Here is a 23,431-nt window from a genome sequence, read left to right as displayed (position 1 = left end):
TGTATTACTTATGGCAAACATTCTACCGCTAGCGAATATGAAGATATCGCCTAACGATTTGCGAAAGAATTTGGAATTGATCTAAAATTTTCAAAGGGCACGCCCGCAACGCCCACATGACTTTACGACAAGAACTTTTATTTTGAAAATAGAAGAAATCAACTGTGCCAGCCTTATGTTATATGGCATGAGAATTTTGTTCTTTTACCTCTTTTGACTTTTCTGGGGGTAAACGGTGATGGAGCATAAACGATTCAATTCCGATCGAGTTTTATTTTCTTACTTGTTTTTTATACGGCTTCCTGTATATATGCAAAAGTAATGCTCTTGTTAATGAATGCAATCTGATGTTACCCATTAATGATGACCAAAGATATTGTGACTGTACCGTTCGATTAGGGGAATGACGAAAGTTCGTGCCTCGGGCAAGGTTCTTTATTGTCGAGACATTTCCCTAAATATCGGACATGTATGTTTTATGATGCAATGCTTAATTGCTTATCTTGAATTCATTTACGGATGTTTGTCATTACTTTGTCTTGTCTCAGAGGTGAAATATTATTATGTGCTTTTATTTAATTGATGCTATTGTCATTCATTATACGACCTTTGATCGTAATTTATCAAAAGTAATTATAATTGCAAGCGAAAAGCTTTTAAAAAATAACCGCGTTGAGAAAATTAGGATCAGCTGTGGCCGACTCTTTCATACCTACATCCTTTTATCTTGAAGAAAAGTAAAAAAAAAAAAAAAAAAAAAAAAACGAGAAAAGACCCGAAAACTTTAGCTACTTTTTAATGTTGGTAGTGGGAGTGGCAAATTATTTTATTTTGCACAGATACTGTAGGGTAACCGATAGAACATACAATGAAATTTCTATTGTTGCATCCGTTATAATCTATTGGTGATGAGCAAGAAACTTAATTGCTTTCGCTTTTGAAAGCAAAGCTGTTTTCTGTGGGTCTAGCTCTTGTTCAATATCAACCTCTTCGCAAGAACTTTCAATGTTATATTCCTATAAATTGAAGGAGGTTATCTTAATTTTATGAATGAGAATATATTTGCCACTAGCCGTCTGAACCGACGAACAGATATGCTTGTGAGATCAAGAATATATGCACTTATATACAGCGCGTTTAAAGCGTTTTTCGAGATGATGCAAACGTCTTAACAAGAGGAATATATGTCCAATTTGTTGCTGTGAGAAATAAAAAAATCGTTTGATTTTATCGTTTTTTGGAATAAGGAAAGAAAGTAGATATAATAACTTAGTTAATCTGTTTGTTGTCCGTCCATCTGTCCAGTCGAAAAAAAAAATTAAATCAAAAACTAAAATAATATGACATTTAAATTCGTGGATCGATGCACATGGGCCTCAGTCGGCGATAAATACGTCCATTATAGCTAAAAAACCGGAATAAATCAAAATTTTTGCTCATTTTTCATAAGTGAAGCCTATCACTTTATGAAATAATTTACTGCAAAATAATCGAAAGTTTAGAACGAAACAACGGTTTCTAGAAGCAACGCCCGCTACTTAAAAGGAAATTATTTATGCGAATACAAGGTTATTATTATGTTTATTCTTTCCTTTTTATATATCACTAGATTCTTTTACATTTCAAAGGAAAATTTATATCCTTTTAACTCTTCTTCTTTTTGCAGATAAGAAAACAACACGCACTATATATGACTTACTATTGCAAACGGAATATTAACTAAAAATGTAAGTACAAAGAAAAAATGTATATAAATTTCACAAATGAACATATAAATCCATAGAAATCCGTATGCCTTGTGGAGGTTGGTTTGAGGAGTGCAATTTGAACAAAAACCAAATGCGAATAACATGTATTTTTAAGTGCTGGCGCATTCAGTTTTATCTAAAAATAGGTCTCAATAATGCATATGTAATATTGCAATATACGCACATAAGCAAGCATACATATGCATATTATATATTCCCACAAATAATCATCTTGCATGTAAGGTACTTAAGTATTATTGCTGAGCCCAGATTTTAGGCAAAAACCAAAAAAAACAGAAAAAAAAAAAAACAAAAACATATGAAAGAAAAAAGTATCATAGCAATTATTTAAACAAAAAAGAAAAAATGAAAAAAGAAGTATAAAGCAATCGTTGCAATAAGTTTCTAGTAAGCAGCAGCACAGAAACCTAAATTTTAAAGTGCTTTTTACGTAGCATAAATTATTTCTATGCATAACATAATGCGTAACGGCAAGAAAATTGAGCATCGCATGTAAGAAGGGAGTGAGCAGCGCTTAATACATCAGATTAAATTAGTTGAATACGTTACCATAAAGCGCCAAGATCTGATTCACCTAAGCGACGCGCCTAGTTGCACGTGGCAAGAGAGCGCGCGCCCACTACCAGCGGACAAACTAGTCCGTATACAGAGAATAAGTTTCTTTTTCAAGATTTATCAATGAAGTTTAACGTTTTAATCAGTATGAGTTTCTGGTCTAGTTTTCTTTTTAATCAGCATGAAATTTTGACCTACTCTTGCCTTAATCGTTTATTAATCATTTATTTACTATTCTTTCAACCCTCGTGGTGCACTCAGATATAGCCGAACATTAAGATGAGCAAATGCATGCTCTTTTTATATCGTTCTTGTATTTTTTGTATTTTCGGTTGCAAGAAAACAGGGAAGACGAGAAGAAGCTTAACGAAAAAGCACAAGGTAGTCGTCAACATTGCAAGCTTCGGTAATGTGAGAGATCCGAAGTAGATGAGTAAATTTACCATTTTGTAGGATTAGTGTACGTCCTTGAACAGAAAAGTACCGAATCATTTTCAACAGATTCCTTCAATGTTAATATGCAACATAGTGTTGTCCATGGATATATAGGGTATAGCAAAATTGACGCAAGATTTGACTTAAATAGAAAACAGAGTTTTCTTATTTTTAATTTCAATTTGTTTATTGAATCATGATGCGTGTAGGATAGCGTTGTGTACGGAATAGCACATGCGGGGAATGCCTTATGCAGTAATTGAGTGTGTGGCATGTGACAGCGCCTTGGTGAAACCACTTGTCATTCCCATCCATACCATCCAATGCAAGCTGGAAGAATTGGGTTATCAACGGCATTCCACGCCAGTAAACATCATTGCTTGATCAGTCTCGTTTTCGAAAAAAGCAAGAAAAAACTTTCATTTTTTCTGTAATGTGGCTCAACGATGGAAGCGCTTTGCTCTCTCGTGTAATGTCCCATTTTTATTAACCCTAAACTGTCAGTTGTCAAACAGTTTTCCTTCTCTTTTTTTTTGGGATCGCTACGCTTTACCGCACAAATGGCGGCCAATTCAAATCTTGCTTAAATTTTGAGACACCCTATGTAATACTCAAAATTTTTTTCTTAAAAAACATAGTCATAAAGCAGGTAATGATCCGAAATTTTTTGATCACTGTTAAGAAAATTCATTCAAATACCTATAATCGCTTTTTCTTTAGTTGGTCTAGTTTTCGCGATCCTGATGACATATACCTACTTCTACGGAAAGGATTTTTTTTGACACTCTGTCTTTGTGGACTTGCCACATCTGTAAAAAAGAAGTTAGGCGCCTGAGATTAGGCGTAGACATCTCTTGATCAGTTAAAAAGGTAAGATTGAAATTTGGGCGTGACCTATGGAAGAAAGTGAAACAATTTCCGGAAAAGGTTATTTTTCATATCTTTGTTTATAACTTTCGATCCCGTGAAGATGTTTTCAGGATCACCTTCGCGCCCAGTCCGAAAATAGTTCCGACAGCTTATTAATAGGGCCACAATTTGCGATCAAATTTTTATTTCAATTTATTTCCCATCTATTTTAACACACATTAGCATTTTTCCGTCCAAATAAATTAGAAATAAATTCAAAGTTAATCAGAATTACAATTTTATTGTAGCATAGTAAGTCGATCGTGGCCATTTTTCGATCTCACCCGACGAACAGGTAGCAGCTTTTCCGAAATATCTTCGAAGGAGATAAACTCAAACAATTATCGTTTGTTGTTTAGCCCCTCGGAATCTATTTTTTAGCCTGGGATTCTTAATCGATCAGTTATGAGTTACGTTTGTGCCTTACCTTCACTTTTGCTACTGTGACATGTCGACCAATGCAAGGAAAAAAATAAGTAAAAGCAAAAGCTCGGTAGTACCTAGTTTTAGAAGGTATTCCAGCAGCAGAGTATTAATAGTGAATTAATATGTTTTTTTTTTGACAACGTCGTAGCCCCAAATTTGTTAATTTTCCCATGACTTGTTCCTGCTTAGATAATGTTGTTCGCTTGAAAGGTGCTTTCTTCCATGTTTCCATGAAATATTCAAAAATGATTGGCTTCGTTTCGGCCCCGCTTGCAAACCCCAAGTCAATTTGCGCATGTACGTCTGGCTATATGCGGAATATCCCTGGTAAATATTGGTTGCAAAAACGAAGCTCTCGGCTTCTCGGATTTGATAGTTCTTGTAATTTGCGAAGGTGGTCGAACGACATCACCACAACAGTGAGGCTTTCACTCTTTACTCGTATCCTACAACGCATTTAGTCACAAATATTTTGATTTATATTCCATATATATTCCAATCTTTCGATATCAGCGCAAAAATGGAAAAGATGCGAAATGTTAATCGTTTGTTAGTTAAATTCGAATTTATCTTTTCATCATTTTTCTTTGTTCTCAAATTAATTACCATAAGTTTATTATTCTGGCCGTCAAATTCCCAGCGTCAGTTTTCCATTCTATGTAAAACAATCGAGAATATATATCAAATATGTATATACATAACACAACGATCAATAATTAGCGTGGCTAATCGCCTGAAAAAATTTATATATATAACTATGCACATATATATTGTATCATAGTAGATAGTGACATGAAAGTTTACTCGAATATTAATGAAAGCTTCTTCCGATCGATTTAATGACACACAACTCTTTGTGCTTAATAAGAAAATTTTTTAGCCCTCTTTGACTTTTCGTTTCTCGGTTTATATCAAGTTTTGAGCTTTCTTAAGTCTATTTACCAGAAAATCTTTGGAAAACTGTTTGCCTCCATAACGGAAATAATAGACCTATCGATCGGTGCAGATCGATACATAAGAATTGTATAGAATTTTGTTAAATGGGGACGTGTCAGTTGGCCTGTTAGAAGAGCATTTTTATTTTTTAATATTTAAATAAGACGAAAGTCGTTCAGAACACAGAACAGATTTTTAAAATTTCCTTAGCTAACTTTTTGCGCTGATCACTAATATACACATTTTCGAGTGTCACGAAACTAAGCAAAAATCCTAATATACTTTATTTTTCGTTGGTGGAAATAAAAATGTACGTAACCGCCGCCTAATTAATTTGTGAATCATGAATGAATCATGTTTTTGAAATTTCCTGCTGGTCTTCATGTTGTTGCTGCACTCACTTCAATTAAATGAAAAGTGCTTTAAAAATCGAGTGTGATTTTGATGAATCGAATAAATAAATGAAATAGTTTTTCATTGAAAGTAACAAGTAGTAGTAAATATATGATAATACATTAAGGCGAATCTTGAATGCTCATCTTGAACACTCATACATCATGGGATACATGTAGAAAAAATTATTTAACTTGTCGTTACTGCGTTGGAAAAACATTAGTGGGCTGATGCGTATGCTATTAATGTATCAATGTATTATCTACGGGATGGATCTGTGCGCTTAAATAGATTTACATAGAGAATTCTCAAATATTTCTAGGCGTAAAGTTTTTATGAAATTTTTCACACGTCTACGCGCTCCAAGTAAATTTCTAGTTGCATTTTACTTACTTACGAATGTTATGCGTGAAAGTGTTTCTCTTGAAAATTATGCGAGTTTGAGAATTCTGATCGAGACTAGGTGGAGGGATGGATAAATTGGAGATGAAGAAAATAACTTCACAAAAATTCATGCGAAATATTGAAAAAAAAAATCTAGTTAATTTTCATTGTATTGTGTGCTGCTGCATGCACATCCTATAAAGTATGATATAATAAACACAAGAAAAAAACCGAAAAACGAAACGAAGATATATTTATTTCTTATTCATTTCTGTTCTTGCTCTAGCTGTTGTCGTTGTTGTTGTTGTTGTTGTTGCTGCTGTCTCTTAAATGTCACGCCAAAAGAGTTTATAACGACGCGACAATATCTTTTACAGATTCAATTTTCTTTTTCTATCGTTCATCTATTCTTAGCGTAAGAAATTGGGTCAAAAACAAAACAAAACACATCGTTTATACAACAGCGAGCAGCCTAAAAAAACAGCAGCAGTTCAAGAAAATTAATGATTAAAAAGCAACAAACATTGTATAAAAATTGTTAAAACAAAAAAAAAAGGAAAACAAAATAAAATTAAATAACAGTTTAAAGAATAACAACAACAACAACAACAACAATCACAACATGTCTTTCACAGTACAACGAGAAGATAGGGCGAATAAAATAATTGTAAATAATGTTGGAAATGAATAAAAGTGCCAAAGACACCATAGTTGGATGTGCAGTTTTTACTGCACTTTTCAGCCGAAAAGGTCATAAGTATTATGTGCAATAAATCAAAAAAAAACAGAGCTTTTTATGGCCACACCAAAAACTTTATTATGAAGATGATTTTCCATACCCTATAGCACTTCTGATGCAAATTATGTCAAGTTGGAGGAGATGATATATGCATTAACATCGAGCACTTTTTATTTAAAACTATCTGTCCGTGTGTCCATCGAACATCGGTTCGAACGATACGAACAAATTTTGGTCCCGAAAATCTAATGGATGGATCCGATAGTTTTAATGATTTGATGATTTAATGAGAAGTCGTTACTTTTCTCGATAACAATCGGACAAATATAAAGTCTTGGCATATCACGTGAATGTGGAAAATTTGAAAGAAATGAGCCCATTTTTCTAGGCCCCTCCCATACAAGTTTTCGCAACAAACAATTACCCTTTAGATGGCAACAAAGTATAATTTTTAGTATTTTACGCTGAAAGCTAATAATCTGACACTTTAATGTCTCCTCCTAGCAAGTTTCGCATAAATAGTTCCTGACAGTCACCCATCTAAGGATCCTCAAGACGGAGGCAGGTCAAGCATTTTACTCCACGATATGGTGTAGGGTTTCCATAAGCCTACGTTTAGTGTGCGAATGTTGGAGACTGTGTTGATTACTGTACGTAAAAATGCAACCAAAGCCCTTGGGTGAATCACGACTACTTTCAAAATTTATTTGGAAATATAAACGAAAAACAAAAGTGCCTTGTTTTAATTTCCTACGTTGACTTTTGCACGTTTGAATTCTTCAAAACCAGGTTAGAACCAGATGCACTTGGCTAAAATGAATGAAACTCATAACTTTCCTCTCTGTTTCTCTCTCTCTCTCTCTCTCTCTCTCTAACTGAATTTTAATTTTTATTTATTTTTTTTTCTTTATATGTTAAATATCGATATTAAATGTTATGAAATAATTGCGCATGAGATCCAGAAAGGTCTAGTACAGTTCTTAAAATCACATTTTTCCTTAACTTAGCTTTGTTTAACGCTCACAAAATCAGTTATTATCCCTTAAGAAAATAGTTTAACATTTGCAAGGAGCTTCTTCCTCCATCACAGCTGTAAACAGCTGTGTGAAGAGATTCAGAGAGCCTTGGCTGTTCAAAATTGCCAATGTATGTCAACTTTATGATAATTGTCGTACACGCCGTACATATTTTCACTTGTTACAGAATCGATAAGAAAGTTTATATAACAGAAAGAAGAGTAGAAACACTCAATCAAAATATTTTAAGAAGGTCGTTAGAGATTTTTATAAATTATAATTTTTCGCATCTATTCTTGTATTTTGTTCATTACACGTGTAAATATGTTTTCAAAATATAAACAAAGTAAGATAAACAATAACATGTGTACGCAAATATAAATGAATGAAAAGCGAAGTGAAAGATAAAGAAAAAAAATAATGCCATTCATTGTACAAAGACTTTTTTTTTGTTTTTTCTAGAAACAATATATTTATACATATTATTATTTGAATAAGGGTTGAATGTAAGGAGAGAAAGAAAGCGAGAGGGGCCTGTGACACAAACAATTGTAAAAGGGGACGATATTAACTTTCTTTTCTTGCAATTAATTTGCAAATGACGCATAAAAAGCGGTAAATTGTTTACAAAGCCTTTTCAATTAATTACTGTAACGAGTTACTAACTAAGTTACGCAAACACAAACACCTGATCTTCTTATATTTTCAGTTCTTTTTCATTCACTCTGCTTGACACTGTTTTTTCCTTATACATGTCCGTCTGCCTATTCGTGCGATTGTAACTGAAACCAAGTTGAAATCATAAATCTTAGAAACGAGAAATTTGGAATACATTTTATAATGGGTATTGAAACCTCAACATTCTCCACTCAAGATTCTCTCAATCATGGCAAATTAACTACCAAGAGAAGAGAAGTTCATTATGTTGTCATTCTAACAGAATTGTTCATGGTACACATACAGACTTGGGACATGCGAGATTGTTTGTATCAGTCAAACAATAAGCTCCACACTCTCACTAACAAAAGAGATGTACAAGTTACGTAACATGTTTAGTGATCAAATAAGTGTGGTCCTCTTCTATTGAAGGATGGTGTCAATCAATTACAATATATCAAGCTGAAGGTCAAATGATCATGCCTTTGTACGGCTAATAAATGCGTAAAAAGTATAGGAATTCTTTTACTTAGTCGTAATAGATTGCGTCGTGAAAATTAGTGAATTATTGAGTCGTAATAAAGAAGAAATACTTACGGATAAGAAAGGTTATAACAGAACATCAGATCGTTCGAGACCGAGTCGCGAGAAAACATGCATAAGAATGTTCTCTGATCATACAAGAACTTAAACGGTTATTATCCAAAAGGCATTGCGAGTAAATTCGAAAGCGACGAAATAGACGATCTACGCTCGGGCTGTTATATCGACTGAATTAGAAAAGTGTCCTTAGACTAAAGCTTAGTATGGATTCAAGGAATGTCGTAAGAGAAGGTGGAAGAAATTGTACGAAACTGAGCTTATTAATAAGTAAAGATGCAATTTAAAAATTCAGCAGATATTGGGAACCGCTATGAGCAGGCGCTGCGATACACTTTTCTCCGTACATTAGCATAATTGCATTTACCATAATGCAAGGGAAATGGGCAGACGTTGCCAATAAAAAGACTGTAGGATTGACAACGAAAGACCGGTGATATCAGTAAGCAATCAATTTCTGAAATGAAAGTGCTATCGATATTTTCCCGAAGCCAGACGTCGTGAGGGAGGTTTTGGTTTAGATAACTTATTACATCCTTAAGACACTCATTTGCCGAATGACTTGAGTGGGCTCAAACACCGGCTTCCCTACAGCAAGAGATGTACTATGAGCGGCACTCTAAAAACATCACAAGAGTCAACTTATTTTTTTTTCGCGTTTTTCTTCTTCTTATTTTTTTCTGCAATTTCACGACCTCGTTTCGTTTGTCATTGGAAAGTGTTATTGTCACTATCATTCCGAAAGGCCAAATTCGATACAAAGTCATCAAAGCTTTGATAAGAACACACATTGCATGCGCCCGCCCTTATGGCTAATGAGCGATTACAAAACAGGAATATGATTACAATTTTCACAAATCTATCATCAGAAATAACTAAAGCCCTACAGCGATAACATAATGGTGGGGTGAGAAGGAGAGAAAAAGTATCTCAATGTATTCCTTAAGACTATATGCCTTTTCACCGCTCACTTGTACATTTTCTTAGAAAGCTGGCCGTTCAAGTGATGAGTAGAGGTTGTTCAATAGTTTCTTTAGCGGCTGTGATTACAAAAAAAAAGTTCTTCCAATTGATTATGGATATAATTACGCCTTAGTCCGATTAACTTTTAGGTCTTACAAACCTTGGGCATGAGTCACTCTCGCCGTGGTCATCGTATGTTTTTTTTGAAATCGCTCTTACATGGATTGCGATCTCCTAAGCATTTATCAGGTGGAAAATTACGATTTTTTGAAATTATTAATGAGTTTAAGTGGAAATATTTGGTTCGAGTAATTTTTGCGATTTAGTTGCGATTTGTTTTTCGCAATAAAATGCAAAATTTTATTCATTTTCTTCTTATTCGTTTTCTGTTAGGTACATATTGCGCGATCGTAAATTAATGCAAAAGCGAAAAAAAAAAAAACGAAACTAAACTAAACTAATTAACGGTATATTTATTTTGGCAACTGACCAAATAAATTTAACAACATTATTATAATATCGTAACATGGATCCAAATAGGGAGATGAATGCGAAAAGAAAACAAAAAACAGTAGGAAAACGAGAGAGAACGAGAGGGGAGACTGATACGCGAACAAATTCTTAACGGTTTAACATTTGTTGCTACTGTTGCTCTTGCAGATACAGCTGCGGATATAGTTTTCGTTTCACTCTTTTATGACTTTGACTCATTCATAAATGTTGAATGAATGCCGCGCCGCTTGTCCATTCAAAATTTAACTACAACGATCGTATCATAAATCATTCTCTTCTTTAAAAAAACATCATCTGACTTAAAACGATTAGCGATCGATTGTAAAATTCTGTATTAAGTTTATGTTTATGATCTACGAAACACGATTAGATTCGCTTCGAGAAGGTCAATTATTTATCGTCAAATCATTTCTTCTAATTTATGCTTCTCATTCAATCTTCTCACACGTATCTACATGCAAGTCTACTACCTATCTGTCTAACTAACTATCCGTCTATCAGTGTATACGGATTTATAATATCTAATAAAATCATCGTGCACAACACCACAGTAAAGATAAAGAAGAATGATTATGAACAAACTTACCTATGTTATCAATGTTTGACTTTCGTTTTTGATAACAACTTTACACGTGAGATTTGTCATCACGTCGCAGTATGTCAATCCCTTTATTTGTTACGTTTTACTCTGCAAAGAATAAAACGGGAAAGAAGACGAGATCTACTAGTGTTATAGTGAGTAACGCAAGTAAGAATAATAGCAAAGAGGAAACTCTATTCGCTTTGTCACGAATTTCCGAGAAGTTCAATATCAAAGAGCAATTTTTAACGCATAGCGAGTAGTAAGCGATTGTTATAACTTTTGAAGTCAAGTGTTTGCTCGCAAATGTAGAATCTAACACTTCGGCTCTTACGGGCGGGGATAACGGCCGTTTTTCGAACATATTTGCTCAGGCCAATATGGTAAACGGGTGCGAGAACTACGTGCTCGGGTGAAGAGCGATTTCAAGAGCCCTTATTGTGTAAGTGGAACAACAGTTCTAATATATAACAATCGTACGTAGGTATGCTGTTTGACGTAAAAAAAGCGGATGCAATTTAAGTTGATTACAACTACCACTGCCTCTACCAAGGGGAGATTAGATAGATTTCTTAAAGTTTTCTACGCCAGTATAAGGCAGACGGTGGAAGCGCGGCTCATTGTCCGAGAATCGTGAAGGCAAATCTGATCTAATATTTTTTCCATTGCGTTTCACAAAAGCGACACTCGATCTTTGCCGCTTGAAAAAAGAAGAAGAAGAGTACAAACCAAAAAAAAAATATTTTAATTGCAATTAAAAGAAAATAAAATATTCATTGGCAAATTCCACTATAATGATAACAGGCGCTATTTCCCACATACAGAGACCTTGACTGTCCTGAATTGCATTTTCATTCAAATCAGGGAAGCGTGCGAGAGAGACCGATAAAAGAAAGTAAGCAAAATATCGATTGGCATGCTTCACTCTACCAACTTAAATTAAGGCTTGTACAAATGCTACCATTCATCGAGCAGGAACAGCTTTATCTTATGCGAAACCTGAATATATCTCTTGCTCACCTAAATAGTGCTTTCCATTGCAATTACGTTCTCTAAATGTTATCAAAAAAGCGAACTATTTGCCATAGAGCTTGCATATTTAAGTAGATTGTTTTTTATTTATTTATTTTTTTTTTTTGATACAATTTTGTTAACAATGACCCAGAAAAAAGAAATGAAAAAAACCCAAGTATTTAAAATGGCAATGATCTAAATTACTTTTACTATCATTTCTTTTTATCATCTTAAACGATCCTCTAAATGTATAAAAGTTTGGGTTTAGGTGTAGCGCCCTTCCTGCAGCGAAGTCACGGCTTGCAATTAGCATCAATTAAAGCTTTAATTGCGCTTTTTTCGAAACAATATATTTTGACGCAACTGTACCTCTAGCACTTTCAATTCTTCGCCGATTGACGTTCCAATCCATCCGTGGGTAAATTATAATAATAACCTTTTGCTTGACTTTTCTAAAAAACTATTAACTGAAATCTCTTTATAGCCTTACATCACTTAGAGTATAACAGTATATTAAGTTTGTTGGAATGCATGCAAGACGTAGAAAGAGATTATTATTAACTGTGTGGGCAATCTGTACCCCGGCCTCAAAGGTCTATTGTACTCGTCCGTGCTATAAGCCTTCCAAATTTAGGATTCGTATGAATCCCACCACATTCACATAGAATGTAATGTGACATCTCATTCGTCCCTTGACAGAGTCTGCATGAATCGGTGTCGGAGGTGGTACGTGAGGAAATTATGGCTCATGTAGAAGCCCGTGACCAAGCGTAGATCGCTTCTAAGGAGTTGAGATAGTTCCACTTTTTATTATACCAATCCAAGCTTTTCTGTCCGTCCCTCCATCCTTTTTTTTGTGTTGTGTTGAGGGAATTATTATCTATGCAGAAGCCTTTAACTAAACGTAAATCACTCTTAGGGACTTAAGATAACTCCACCTTTTATTATACCGATCTAAGCTTGTTTGTCCGTCTCTCCATCTCTTTTATTGGGTTCAACATACAGACATTTTGTTAAAATATAATACATTGAGATGCTTTCGCCTAAGGATCTTTTCGACAACTTCCCGTATGACGCATTATTTTGAAAATAATTATATAAAAGTTTGTAGCAAAAAAAGTAGCGTAGGGTATTTAATAGTAGCTATATTTCAAAAATCTTTAGATGCTAGTGCTTTAAGAGATTAGTCTTAGTATTTTCTAAGGATTTTTTTTCTTTTCAATAAGTTCTTTAATATAGCCCTAGATGCTAGTGGTTTGAGACTTTAGTCTTAGCACTTATTTCTCTGGGTAAATTATTAATAACAATAATAAAATCCTACGTACTTTACTAGCTCTTATCAATATTTCAAGAATTTTGTGAATTTTCGTTTTATAAACGGAATTGCGATCTGTATAGGAGGAGCAAGGCCAAGCAAGCAATTCTTTTAAAAGAAGAATGTCCTTGGGAAAACTTCCGCATTGCCATTTTGTATTTAAGTTGCGACATGCCCATACAAATGGCACAAATATCTGTGCAAGATTAGTTCCTCCAATACCTTGATCAGTCTTTTGAAAATAAATTTGTGCTTGCAAGTTACCATTGCTCTCGAATAAAATATACATTTTAATTTCTCAAATTTGCAAAAAACATTTTACGATCGCATATATGAATATATATAGATGATAATATTTCCCATACGTTGCAATGAAGCATATGACATGGCGGATGCTATTGCCGGCAATTAAAAAAAATCGGTCCAAACTTGTCGTGCTCTTTGTTTTTAATTCCTTAAACATTATGCTGGCATTTCACCGTAAGCAATTAGACAGATCCTAGTCTTCGATTCTTGTTTAAGGTGCATAAGGCGCATTCGGTTGGTCGGACATGCCCGAAGCACTTGAATATCTTATGCTAGCATTTCTATTTTACCCTTTTGAGGTGTGAATAAATTAATATAGAAATTAATAGATAGCTTAATACGTTGCCTATTATTTCCTATGACTTTTGTAGGATATTCGTGTATTTTATGCTTTTTATATGGTTTAATTATTGTTGTTGTTGCTGATTTTCATTATGTGTTTTCTTTTCCTTTTTTTTCTTTTGTAATGAATATTTTATTGCATTGATATAATTTCATTTTTTTTCATTTATTGCTTCCACACATATATTTCAGTATATAAATATATATATATATATATATATATATATATGCGTATGTGTATGTGTATGCCTTTATATTCATCTCAATTACATGTATTTTTTTTTTTTAGAATTCTTTCTTTATCCGTCTGAGAGATGTGTTGCAGTTACGTTGTTTTCATATTTTATTCTCAGCAGATTATTGAACTTTAGAAGTGTAGTTTATTTATAATCACCATTACAAGGATAAGGGTGTACTAACAGTTTCGTAACGTTTGTTATATCGCTAAATGGCAGCACAACAATACTATCTCCTTCTAGCTAAGGGATAAGTGTTCTTCTTAATAAGATGATATCGTAAGAACGCACGCAAATAACAAAGAAGAAGAAAGAAAACAGAAAGCGAAAGGTTCTATTTGATAGGCGTCAAACTCGCTGATATTGCCCCACGACAGCTTGTATACATTATTTGCAATGATTGCAATGCGCATAGACCATAGGGCCAAGCACTTGATATGCATAGATCGTACGTCGTATATCGTATATCGCATTGCGAGTGTTCTTTACAGTAATTACTTCGGACGAAGTCTAACACGATTAGGCAGCATTGTATACACGTAGCTCTGCAAATTTAAACCCACATTTCGTCGCTGGGTGCTTTATTTATATTACATAGTTTTTTTCAGAATTAGAAGCGAATCGTGGATCAATTAGGCAGGTCAACGGGGAGGGGAAGGACGTCAAAAGGAGAGGAGACAACTCGATATAAAGGCTTTGTTTCCAAACAACTTTTCGATATGGTAAACAAAGAAGCAAACAGATGGGAATAAACTATCAATTCCGCTATTCGAGTTAATCTAGTATACGCTTAGTTTATACGGACACATGCCTCTATGTCCGTCTATACGTATAAAAAGACAACATTTGGGCTACTTTCGCTTACGAAGGAGACATTTGGAAATCCTACCTAAATATTGCTTATCCAGGAATATTATTTTATGAATTTATTGAAATATATATTTATGGAAATTGTCACAACAGATCATCAGTAAAAACTCTGCCAGGGATGTGGCAGATGGTGAGTGTCGAAAGTTCTCTTCAAGATGGTCATAACTTTTCTTACTTCTTTTCTGCTCATATATTTTCTATTATTAGTCACTAAAACCGTCTGTGGCCTTTCCATGTGCATGTGTGTGCCTGTCTGCGTGCATATGCATGCATACAAATAATCATAAAATATATGGTTTCTTCTGATATATATGTATATATATATATATATATATATATATATATATGCGCATATATGTATATATTACATATGCGAGTCGTATCATAGAATAATATAAAAATTTTTTTACATTATAATTTATTCCTTGATATGATTGTAGATCTCTGAACTTTATTCTTGTCGCCTTTGTAAGAAATTCATACCATAGCCGCAATAAATCACTTTCGTTATTATATTGCACTTAACTTTAATCAAAAGGCTTTTCTGTCTTTTCACAAGGAAAGGTCAAGAAATTTTAACCTTTCCTCTCCTCTTTCATACATGATAAGTTCCATTAAGTGTTCATGAAAATTTTCCGCAATTATTAAATTTAATGTTTTCATTGTTTATCGAAAAAACCATAAAACAAAACGTAAAACGCATTGCACTCTGGAATGTTTTTTTTTATTTATTTTTTTTTTATTCGTTTTCCAATCCATTGAAGGATGAGAAATATAGATAGGAGACACGCAGTAATGCACATGTCCTCCCTCCCGTTTTATATGGTCAACAAGATGTTTATATGTAACACACTGGACCTTTTTTTGCTGCTTATTTATTAAACATCGTGGAAGTGATGGGATATCATAATAGTAACAATTAGTTCAAATTCCTTTACTACACAATTAAAGAATTAAATTAATTCGTTTAATAGAAAATTAAAAAAAAACTCATTGTTTAGATTTTTATTTATATCCAGCCTTAGATAGATGCTGGAGCTTAAGTCTTTAATCATAGAATTGATTTCTTTGGCTTAATTATAATAATAATAATAATATTTGCGTTTTTTATTTATATATATCTATATATAAAACAAAGATGAGATGTATAGACATATATAACTTTGATCGGCAAATACCATAGGTCTGTCTGTCTGTCTGTCTGCCGGAGAGCTCGCGAATTATTAGACAAGGCACCCAAAGTAGACAAAAATCTTTAGCTTATTACTTATAGGAAATACTAACTTAAAATCTAATGCAAATCCTTGTTAAGGCCAACGAAAAAGTATCTCAAAATCCCCAATTATCCAACCGACACAGACAAGCACTTTAGTATTGTAAAATTTTAACGTGAAACTTTGCGGCATATTGACTGTCAATGGCCGCACCGTAGAGCGAATATAAGACATTTCTTTGTCTCTTCGTTTCTTAACTTAAAGGTTAGTCCTCTTAAGAACTAATTTATTCCATTTTGAAGGTTTAGAACTATAAAGCCAAGTTTCGATTTAGTATAAATGGATCTGCTCTTAATTCGGTATTTTCGAGTTTATGCGTTTTAATCGAGCTTTGAAAACCTCAAGAACTCAATTAGAAATTTGGAAAGTGGTTACTTATATTGTTCAATCAATTCGTTCTATTTAGAATAAATATGAGAAAGTTTGACTTATAATCGTAATAGGCCAGAAGAATGAGAGATGTAATGGCAGGCCTTTTAGTTTATTTACATGACCCAATGTGGGCTTTTTAAGTCACATATCAATCCGAAATTTGTCTTTAATACCGCCGTGTGTATTAAGGATGAAAATCATCCTAATCGACTTGTTGACATGATCTCAGTTAATGAATAGTTCTTTTGAGATGGTTTGCAAGTAGTTTGCCTAATTATTCCATAGATCGGATTTGCCCAATCAGCAACCATCTCACACCACTTGCAGCATAGAATATGCAAAGTTTGTGCGAATTTATGCAACATCCGCAACTGGTTGAGTGTGAAAAAAATATACCTTTCACTGTTATATCAATCGCTTCAAAACTATGGATGGAACACAATAACACTTCTCCACGCATCTATTTGTCTTTTGTCGATCCTGAAAATGGTTTGGGGTCGAAACATTTGACGACCACCTCTTCGCCTATTTAATGTCGTACATTGAAAAAATTGTTCTGAAGTATATGATGTTGACGGCCTATTCTAACATTTTAATTTGTTTTTACGTATAACGAAAATGAACCATAAATTAAAAAACGTTTAACTGAAATTTATTAACTTAAAATGACTAGCACTTGCTATTACAACAGCAATGAAAAATGCGTAGTTTTTTTTTTTAAGTTGAAAATTATGAAATACAACAAATAGGAAAATTATATCTGGCCGAGAACGAATCTTTTGTTCCCGTCACTCTTGTCCATTATATAACGACGTGGAGTCCACTATATTTATTTTGATATAAACACATTTTTAGACATTTTCATGTATTTCATGAGCAATAAGACGAAAACTTAAAAAGCATGGGTGTGGTCGATTTTGCAAAAATATGGAAAATTTGCAGCTTTATGTCTTTCATAATTTATGAGTAATAAAGAAAAACCAAAAAAAAATTTGCTTGGGGAAACAGAGGTATGTCGAGTTAACGCTTTACTGCGGTCGTGTCCTTCGAACGATTTGTCGGATTTTTTGCGGATTTGAAGTCGAAAAGTACATTTTTTGCGATCAGGAGAATGTTTACCCCAGACATTACGCAGACAGACAGACAGATGGACTGGCAGACGAACGGACATTTAATTTGTTTATATTTTTTTAATTATTACATGCCTAGATCAAGAATTTATGTATGCATTATGGGGTGCCTGAAGCATTCTTCTGGATGTTTCAAAAGTTCTGACAAAATTAATACATCCCTCGCTCGGTGAAAGGTATAAGAGTCGCAACAAAGTAAAAATGTGAGACAATCAATTCCACTAACATTTCGCTAACAAAGTCCATTAGGGTATAAAGTAATTAATGAATAAATATCATCGCTATCATTATAAATTAATATTATATATTATGTAACATAGAATATTTCATAAAATTCTAATGATATTTAATAACGGTAGGATGCAAAAAAATATTTGAGATGATATTTTATCTAAAAAAACAATTACATTGTCAACTATTGATATAACTATTATGATTAGTGTTGCAATCAATCTTTAATTGCGGTTTAATTTTATTATTTGCAAAATCCGATTGGCTGGCAAAGCGGAGAGAAATAACTATTGAAAAACATACATGTAAGATTGCGAAAATTAATCCGTGAAACGATCAGTGCTTCCAAAAACCAATTATCATTATATTATTAAATGAAATTAAATTAGTAAAGATATTCAATTCGAAATCAATTTACTTTTGATAAAATGATATTTATATACATACACGAAGCTATTCGCCATAGATGGGCAAAAATATGGCCTGTGATCTGTTTGTGTATTTTTTTAGTTCAATTATACATATGCAAAAAAAAACAATTGAAAAGTCACAAATTCTGTCCCATTTTCAATTTAATTCTCTTGGAAACATAAAATAGTTCTCACAGGAAACAAACCAGTTTGTAAATAGGTGAAGCTCTCTGCTAATCCTTTTTATAGTTGTTCAAGCGGTTTCTAAACCGCTTTCCGCGCCAAACCGCGTGTTTTCTTAACCGTTTTATCACAATGTAAAGCTCTAATGGCATTTTATACAGCAAACTTATAAATATTGAACAATATTCTTCATTACAATGTAAGAGGACTTCAGAGAATTGCATAAGCAATTAACGGGATTTGAGAAACTAGGTACATATTAAAGCTGAGAATAGTTCCCAGCATTTTATGAGAATGTAAGGGCAGAATTTCTTTCTCAGAAACTCAACGGGAATTGTGTGAAAGCCAGTTGTTATAACACTAGTCATTGATTCTTCGGAAAATGATGACAAAAGTTAATCGATACATAATTACACAAAATTTTCAATACCTAACATTCGTTTCGGCGACGGACATGTTTAGGATCAATCCAAAATTGAAACTGGCCAAGAATTTATATACTTTATGGGGTTTTTGAAGCCTGTTTCTGCGTATTGAACGAATGTCAACGAAATGAAATCCACTTTAATGTCGGGTAGGTGTAGCCAATTTCTCCCATTTTTGCACTGATGCTACAACTGCATCGCCCATACAATATTTATTCAAATGTTTGCACATTATAAGCAAAACATCAATTTTTCTAATTCTTTTGAAAAAGACGTGTATTCTCGGTTTACGTAGTACTGGAAACGTGTCCTTTCAAATATTTGACCCGCTTTGAATATCGGCCTGCGTGCAAGAACTTCCAACATTTCTGCCAAATTTCAAATCGATAGTTTTATTTTTACGACGAGGAGAATGTTCACAAACGGACAGACGGACATGCTTACTTCGATTTAGAATTGTATGCTGATCAAGAATATATATACTTTGTGGAGTCTCTGACGCTTCCTTCTGAACGTTGTAACTGTTTTGACGAAATAAACATATCCCACCCCTTTGGTGATAGGTGTAAAAGCTACTGGAAGCAAAAGCAATGTTTCTAAAGTCTAGACACAAGTTAAATAAAAATTCGAACGAAACAACCACTTGTACAAAATTTACGCAAGAATTATATCTTAAAGCACTTTCCTTCCTTACTTAAAGTAAATCGAACGCAAACGGACGAACAGAGAAAGATTTCTTCCCTGCAAAGTCGGATTAAATAACGTATAAATAAATTCCTGCGGTGTTTGATAATCGAAATATGCATCATCTTTAGCTATGGTTTTAAGCTATTTAACGGATGGCTTATCGACACCCCCGCGGTAGTAACCTACAGGTTTTCGCACACATTTCGCACATCTCTTCATCTTCTGCGAACCGTTTACCTGGTCAGCATGATTGTGTCGGCATGAGTAAGAGGTAATCGGGGGGAAAATGCCGCGTGGTACGGTAAAATTTCCAAGCTTAAGTTGAAAATCACTTTCTAGTTTTGCTTATACTGGAGACGTACGGCCGTACGCAAATTTCATCGTTTTCAATATAAAAATTTCTTGCCCGAAACCATTTTCATACCTTTAGCTGCATTTAAAAAGTTAAAAAGGCAGAAAAATTGCGGCTCCATAAACGATGTCCATCTCTTTAAACTTTTTTTCATACGCACTGAACACAGTTTGTAAGCAACCCCAACTTACCGTGATCAAACATCATTACCTAACTTGTGTACACCTGAAATTGCGAGAAAATTGAACGCGACAAATAATTTTCATGAAACAACCAATTACAGCGGGAGGAATTTATTTGTACACCTAATGAATTTAGGACATATCTATAAATGTTGTTTACCTTATGTGCGGATTTCATGTAGCTAAAAAAAAGGACCGTGCAGAAAAAGACCGTTAGTAACAAAATAATGTAAAAAATGACTGATCACTTGTCGAAAATCGTTCCATTGTATTTTTTTATGAAAAATCGTTAATCGGCAACAAATGGTTTGTAGGCCTTTGTGAAAAAAAACTGTGGATGTATGCATCACCATCAGTACACGAAAAACAAGTGCAGCAGATCATTGTTGGGGGAAACAAAGAAAAATTTTGTCAAAACACGTATAAAAACTCGCACATGCATTAACCAAGGAGCAATTCATTACTACTGCTCGAGTGGTAACAGGTAGCTACAGTCGCAGTAAATCGTAGAATCGGCTTCTAGTTACACAGTAACAGCAGTGCGCGGTGAACAAGTAAGTCATCAGATTTGCCTAAAAAAATAGTTCGGGGTAAATATGTGAAAAACGCGTGAGTGTTTGAATAAAAGTGACGAAAGAGGAAGAAGGGGGTAGGAAAGCGACCGTAGATTAGTGGTTGCGCGCTAAGCATTTATTGACTGAGAGCACTCACTCACTGCAACTACGGCCAAAGTCAACTCTAACGTATTGAGATTTGAACCCGCTAACGCAGACTTGGTACTTGTGACTAGGCTTGTGCACAATTTCAATTTTCTGAGTTAATTTTGAGGAGCTTAAGAATTGCGGAAAAATTGACAGATAGATGCACGCTATAAGTACTACATACTTCGAACATGACTTTGCTCCAGCTACTAGTTGATATTGAAAGTCGCCTTCCGTAACTGTATGAATAATATAATGCAACAAAGATAACGAAAAGCAACGGAGGAGAACAGATGGAAGAGTACAAAAGGTGTCGATGTAAAAAAACTGCAGACATCAATTTGCAATTGCGTACCTATTATGAGTCAAATAGAATAAATCTGGCGTTACGAAGACAATCCAGACTTATATGACTTTCGTCTTAACTCATAAGAAGACGGGAATTCTTTGATTTTATTGCAATTACTGTTGTTATTTTATTCTTTTTAATGTTCTCTTCCTTTAATTGCGATCTTTCTTTTTCTTTTTTTTTTGCAGCATGAGTCGATCGGCATATCAACGCCAACAGCAAAAGCTGCAATTGCAGCAACAGTTGTTGGCGCAGCAGCAAATGGCCGAAAATGAGGCGGCTGCTGCAGCGGCCGAGCTGTTCGATCTCTTTTGCGTGGCTACAACTATGCGTCAGATACTCGGTTTGCATCGCAACATGTGCGAACTGATTGGCTTACGTCCTTCTCCCCTTAACGATTTCTATCCGAAGGTGAAAGCAAAAGTACGTTCATGGAAAGCGCAAGCTTTGTGGAAAAAATTCGATGCCCGTGCTTCGCAGCGCGTTTACGCCAAAGGAAATGCCTGCACGGGTACACGAGTCTTGGTTATTGGGGCGGGTCCGTGTGGTTTGCGCACTGCCATCGAAGCCCAACTTTTGGGTGCCAAAGTAGTTGTGGTAGAGAAGCGTGACCGGATTTCCCGCAACAACGTTTTACATTTGTGGCCCTTTGTGATTACGGATTTACGTAACTTGGGAGCAAAAAAGTTTTATGGCAAATTCTGTGCGGGTTCAATAGATCACATCTCGATTAGACAACTGCAATGCATATTACTAAAAGTAGCTCTGCTATTGGGCGTTGAGATACACGAGGGTGTTTCATTTGAGCGAACAATAGAACCTACTGGGGACGGTTGTGGATGGCGAGCAGCTCTTTCACCTATTGATCACGCTGTCTCGCACTATGAGTTTGATATTTTGATTGGCGCAGATGGCAAGCGGAACACCTTAGAAAGCTTTAAACGGAAAGAGTTTCGTGGTAAATTGGCTATTGCCATAACAGCCAATTTCATTAATAAGAAAACCGAAGCGGAAGCCAAAGTTGAGGAGATTAGTGGTGTGGCCTTCATATTTAATCAATCATTCTTTAAAGAGCTTTACCACACGACCGGTATAGACTTAGAGAACATAGTGTACTATAAGGATGAAACGCACTACTTTGTAATGACTGCCAAAAAGCACAGCCTGATTGATAAGGGCGTCATACTACAAGACTTTGCTGATCCAGCCGAATTGCTGGCTCCAGCCAATGTAAATACCGAGAAGCTTTTAGATTACGCCCGTGAAGCAGCTGAATTTTCTACCAAATATCAAATGCCAAATCTAGAATTTGCCGTTAATCATTATGGAAAACCGGACGTGGCCATGTTCGATTTCACGTCAATGTTTGCGGCCGAATCATCTTGTCGGGTGATTGTACGCAAAGGATTCCGTTTGCTGCAGTGCCTGGTGGGCGATAGTCTCCTTGAACCGTTCTGGCCGACAGGATCAGGCTGTGCTCGAGGCTTCCTATCTAGCATGGATTCTGCTTACGCTATCAAATTATGGTCTAACTCCTTTAACAGCATACTGGGCGTGGTTGCGCAGCGAGAAAGTATATATCGGTAAGTTAAAAAATGAATTTCGGCGATTGTTTTTTCGCATTGAATTTCCTATTGATTTTTGAAGGCTTCTGAATCAAACGACACCAGAAAATTTACAACGAGATATTGGTTCTTATACTGTGGATCCCGCGACCCGTTATCCAAATCTGAATCGTACTTCGGTTAATGTGTGGCAAATAAAGCATCTCGTGGACACCGACGACCAGCAGATATTGGAACAAACCTATATGGATACAAATACGTTGCAAATAACTCAGGTTGATACACCAGTCAAAAGGAAACGGCGTAGTGGCGGTAAAAATGGACAAGAAAAAGTTTAAGATGAAATTTGTTTTTCTAATAAAGATTCAATGCATTTTTATAGATTCGGTGCCTTTAAGTTCAATATTGTTACGTTGGGTTTGCGCTCAATTACATAGTTATGAATTTGCTAAGGAATTAAAAGAAGCCTCGGATATCTTCACGAATGGCAAAGTGCTGTGCGCTTTAATAAACCGGTAAGCGGCAAGCAAAAGGGCCGTAGATTTTTAAAATAACCTTAAGCATTAAGCAAGTTATGTAAGTAGGTCGGTCGGTCAACAGCACTTCTCAACT

General features: G+C 34.8%; 1 protein-coding gene across 16 annotated transcripts in view; it reads left to right on the top strand.

Annotated features, from left to right (window-relative positions):
• LOC119640090 (F-actin-monooxygenase Mical) overlaps nt 1-23,431 on the top strand; it is an 81,112-nt gene that overhangs the window by 36,999 nt on the left and 20,682 nt on the right. For all 16 annotated transcript variants that reach the window (XM_038037896.1, XM_038037897.1, XM_038037895.1 and 13 more), the window contains 4 exons: nt 1,667-1,727; nt 21,443-22,837; nt 22,902-23,131; nt 23,202-23,334. In XM_038037896.1, coding sequence (XP_037893824.1) covers nt 21,444-22,837; nt 22,902-23,131; nt 23,202-23,334 — 1,757 coding nt within the window. In that variant the 5' untranslated portion in view covers nt 1,667-1,727; nt 21,443. The remainder of the gene's footprint in view (nt 1-1,666; nt 1,728-21,442; nt 22,838-22,901; nt 23,132-23,201; nt 23,335-23,431) is intronic.

This window comes from Glossina fuscipes, unplaced genomic scaffold (genome assembly GCF_014805625.2).
Source record: "Glossina fuscipes isolate IAEA_lab_2018 unplaced genomic scaffold, Yale_Gfus_2 115, whole genome shotgun sequence".
NCBI lineage: Eukaryota > Metazoa > Arthropoda > Insecta > Diptera > Glossinidae > Glossina > Glossina fuscipes.
This window is presented reverse-complemented; position numbering and strand designations above follow the sequence as displayed.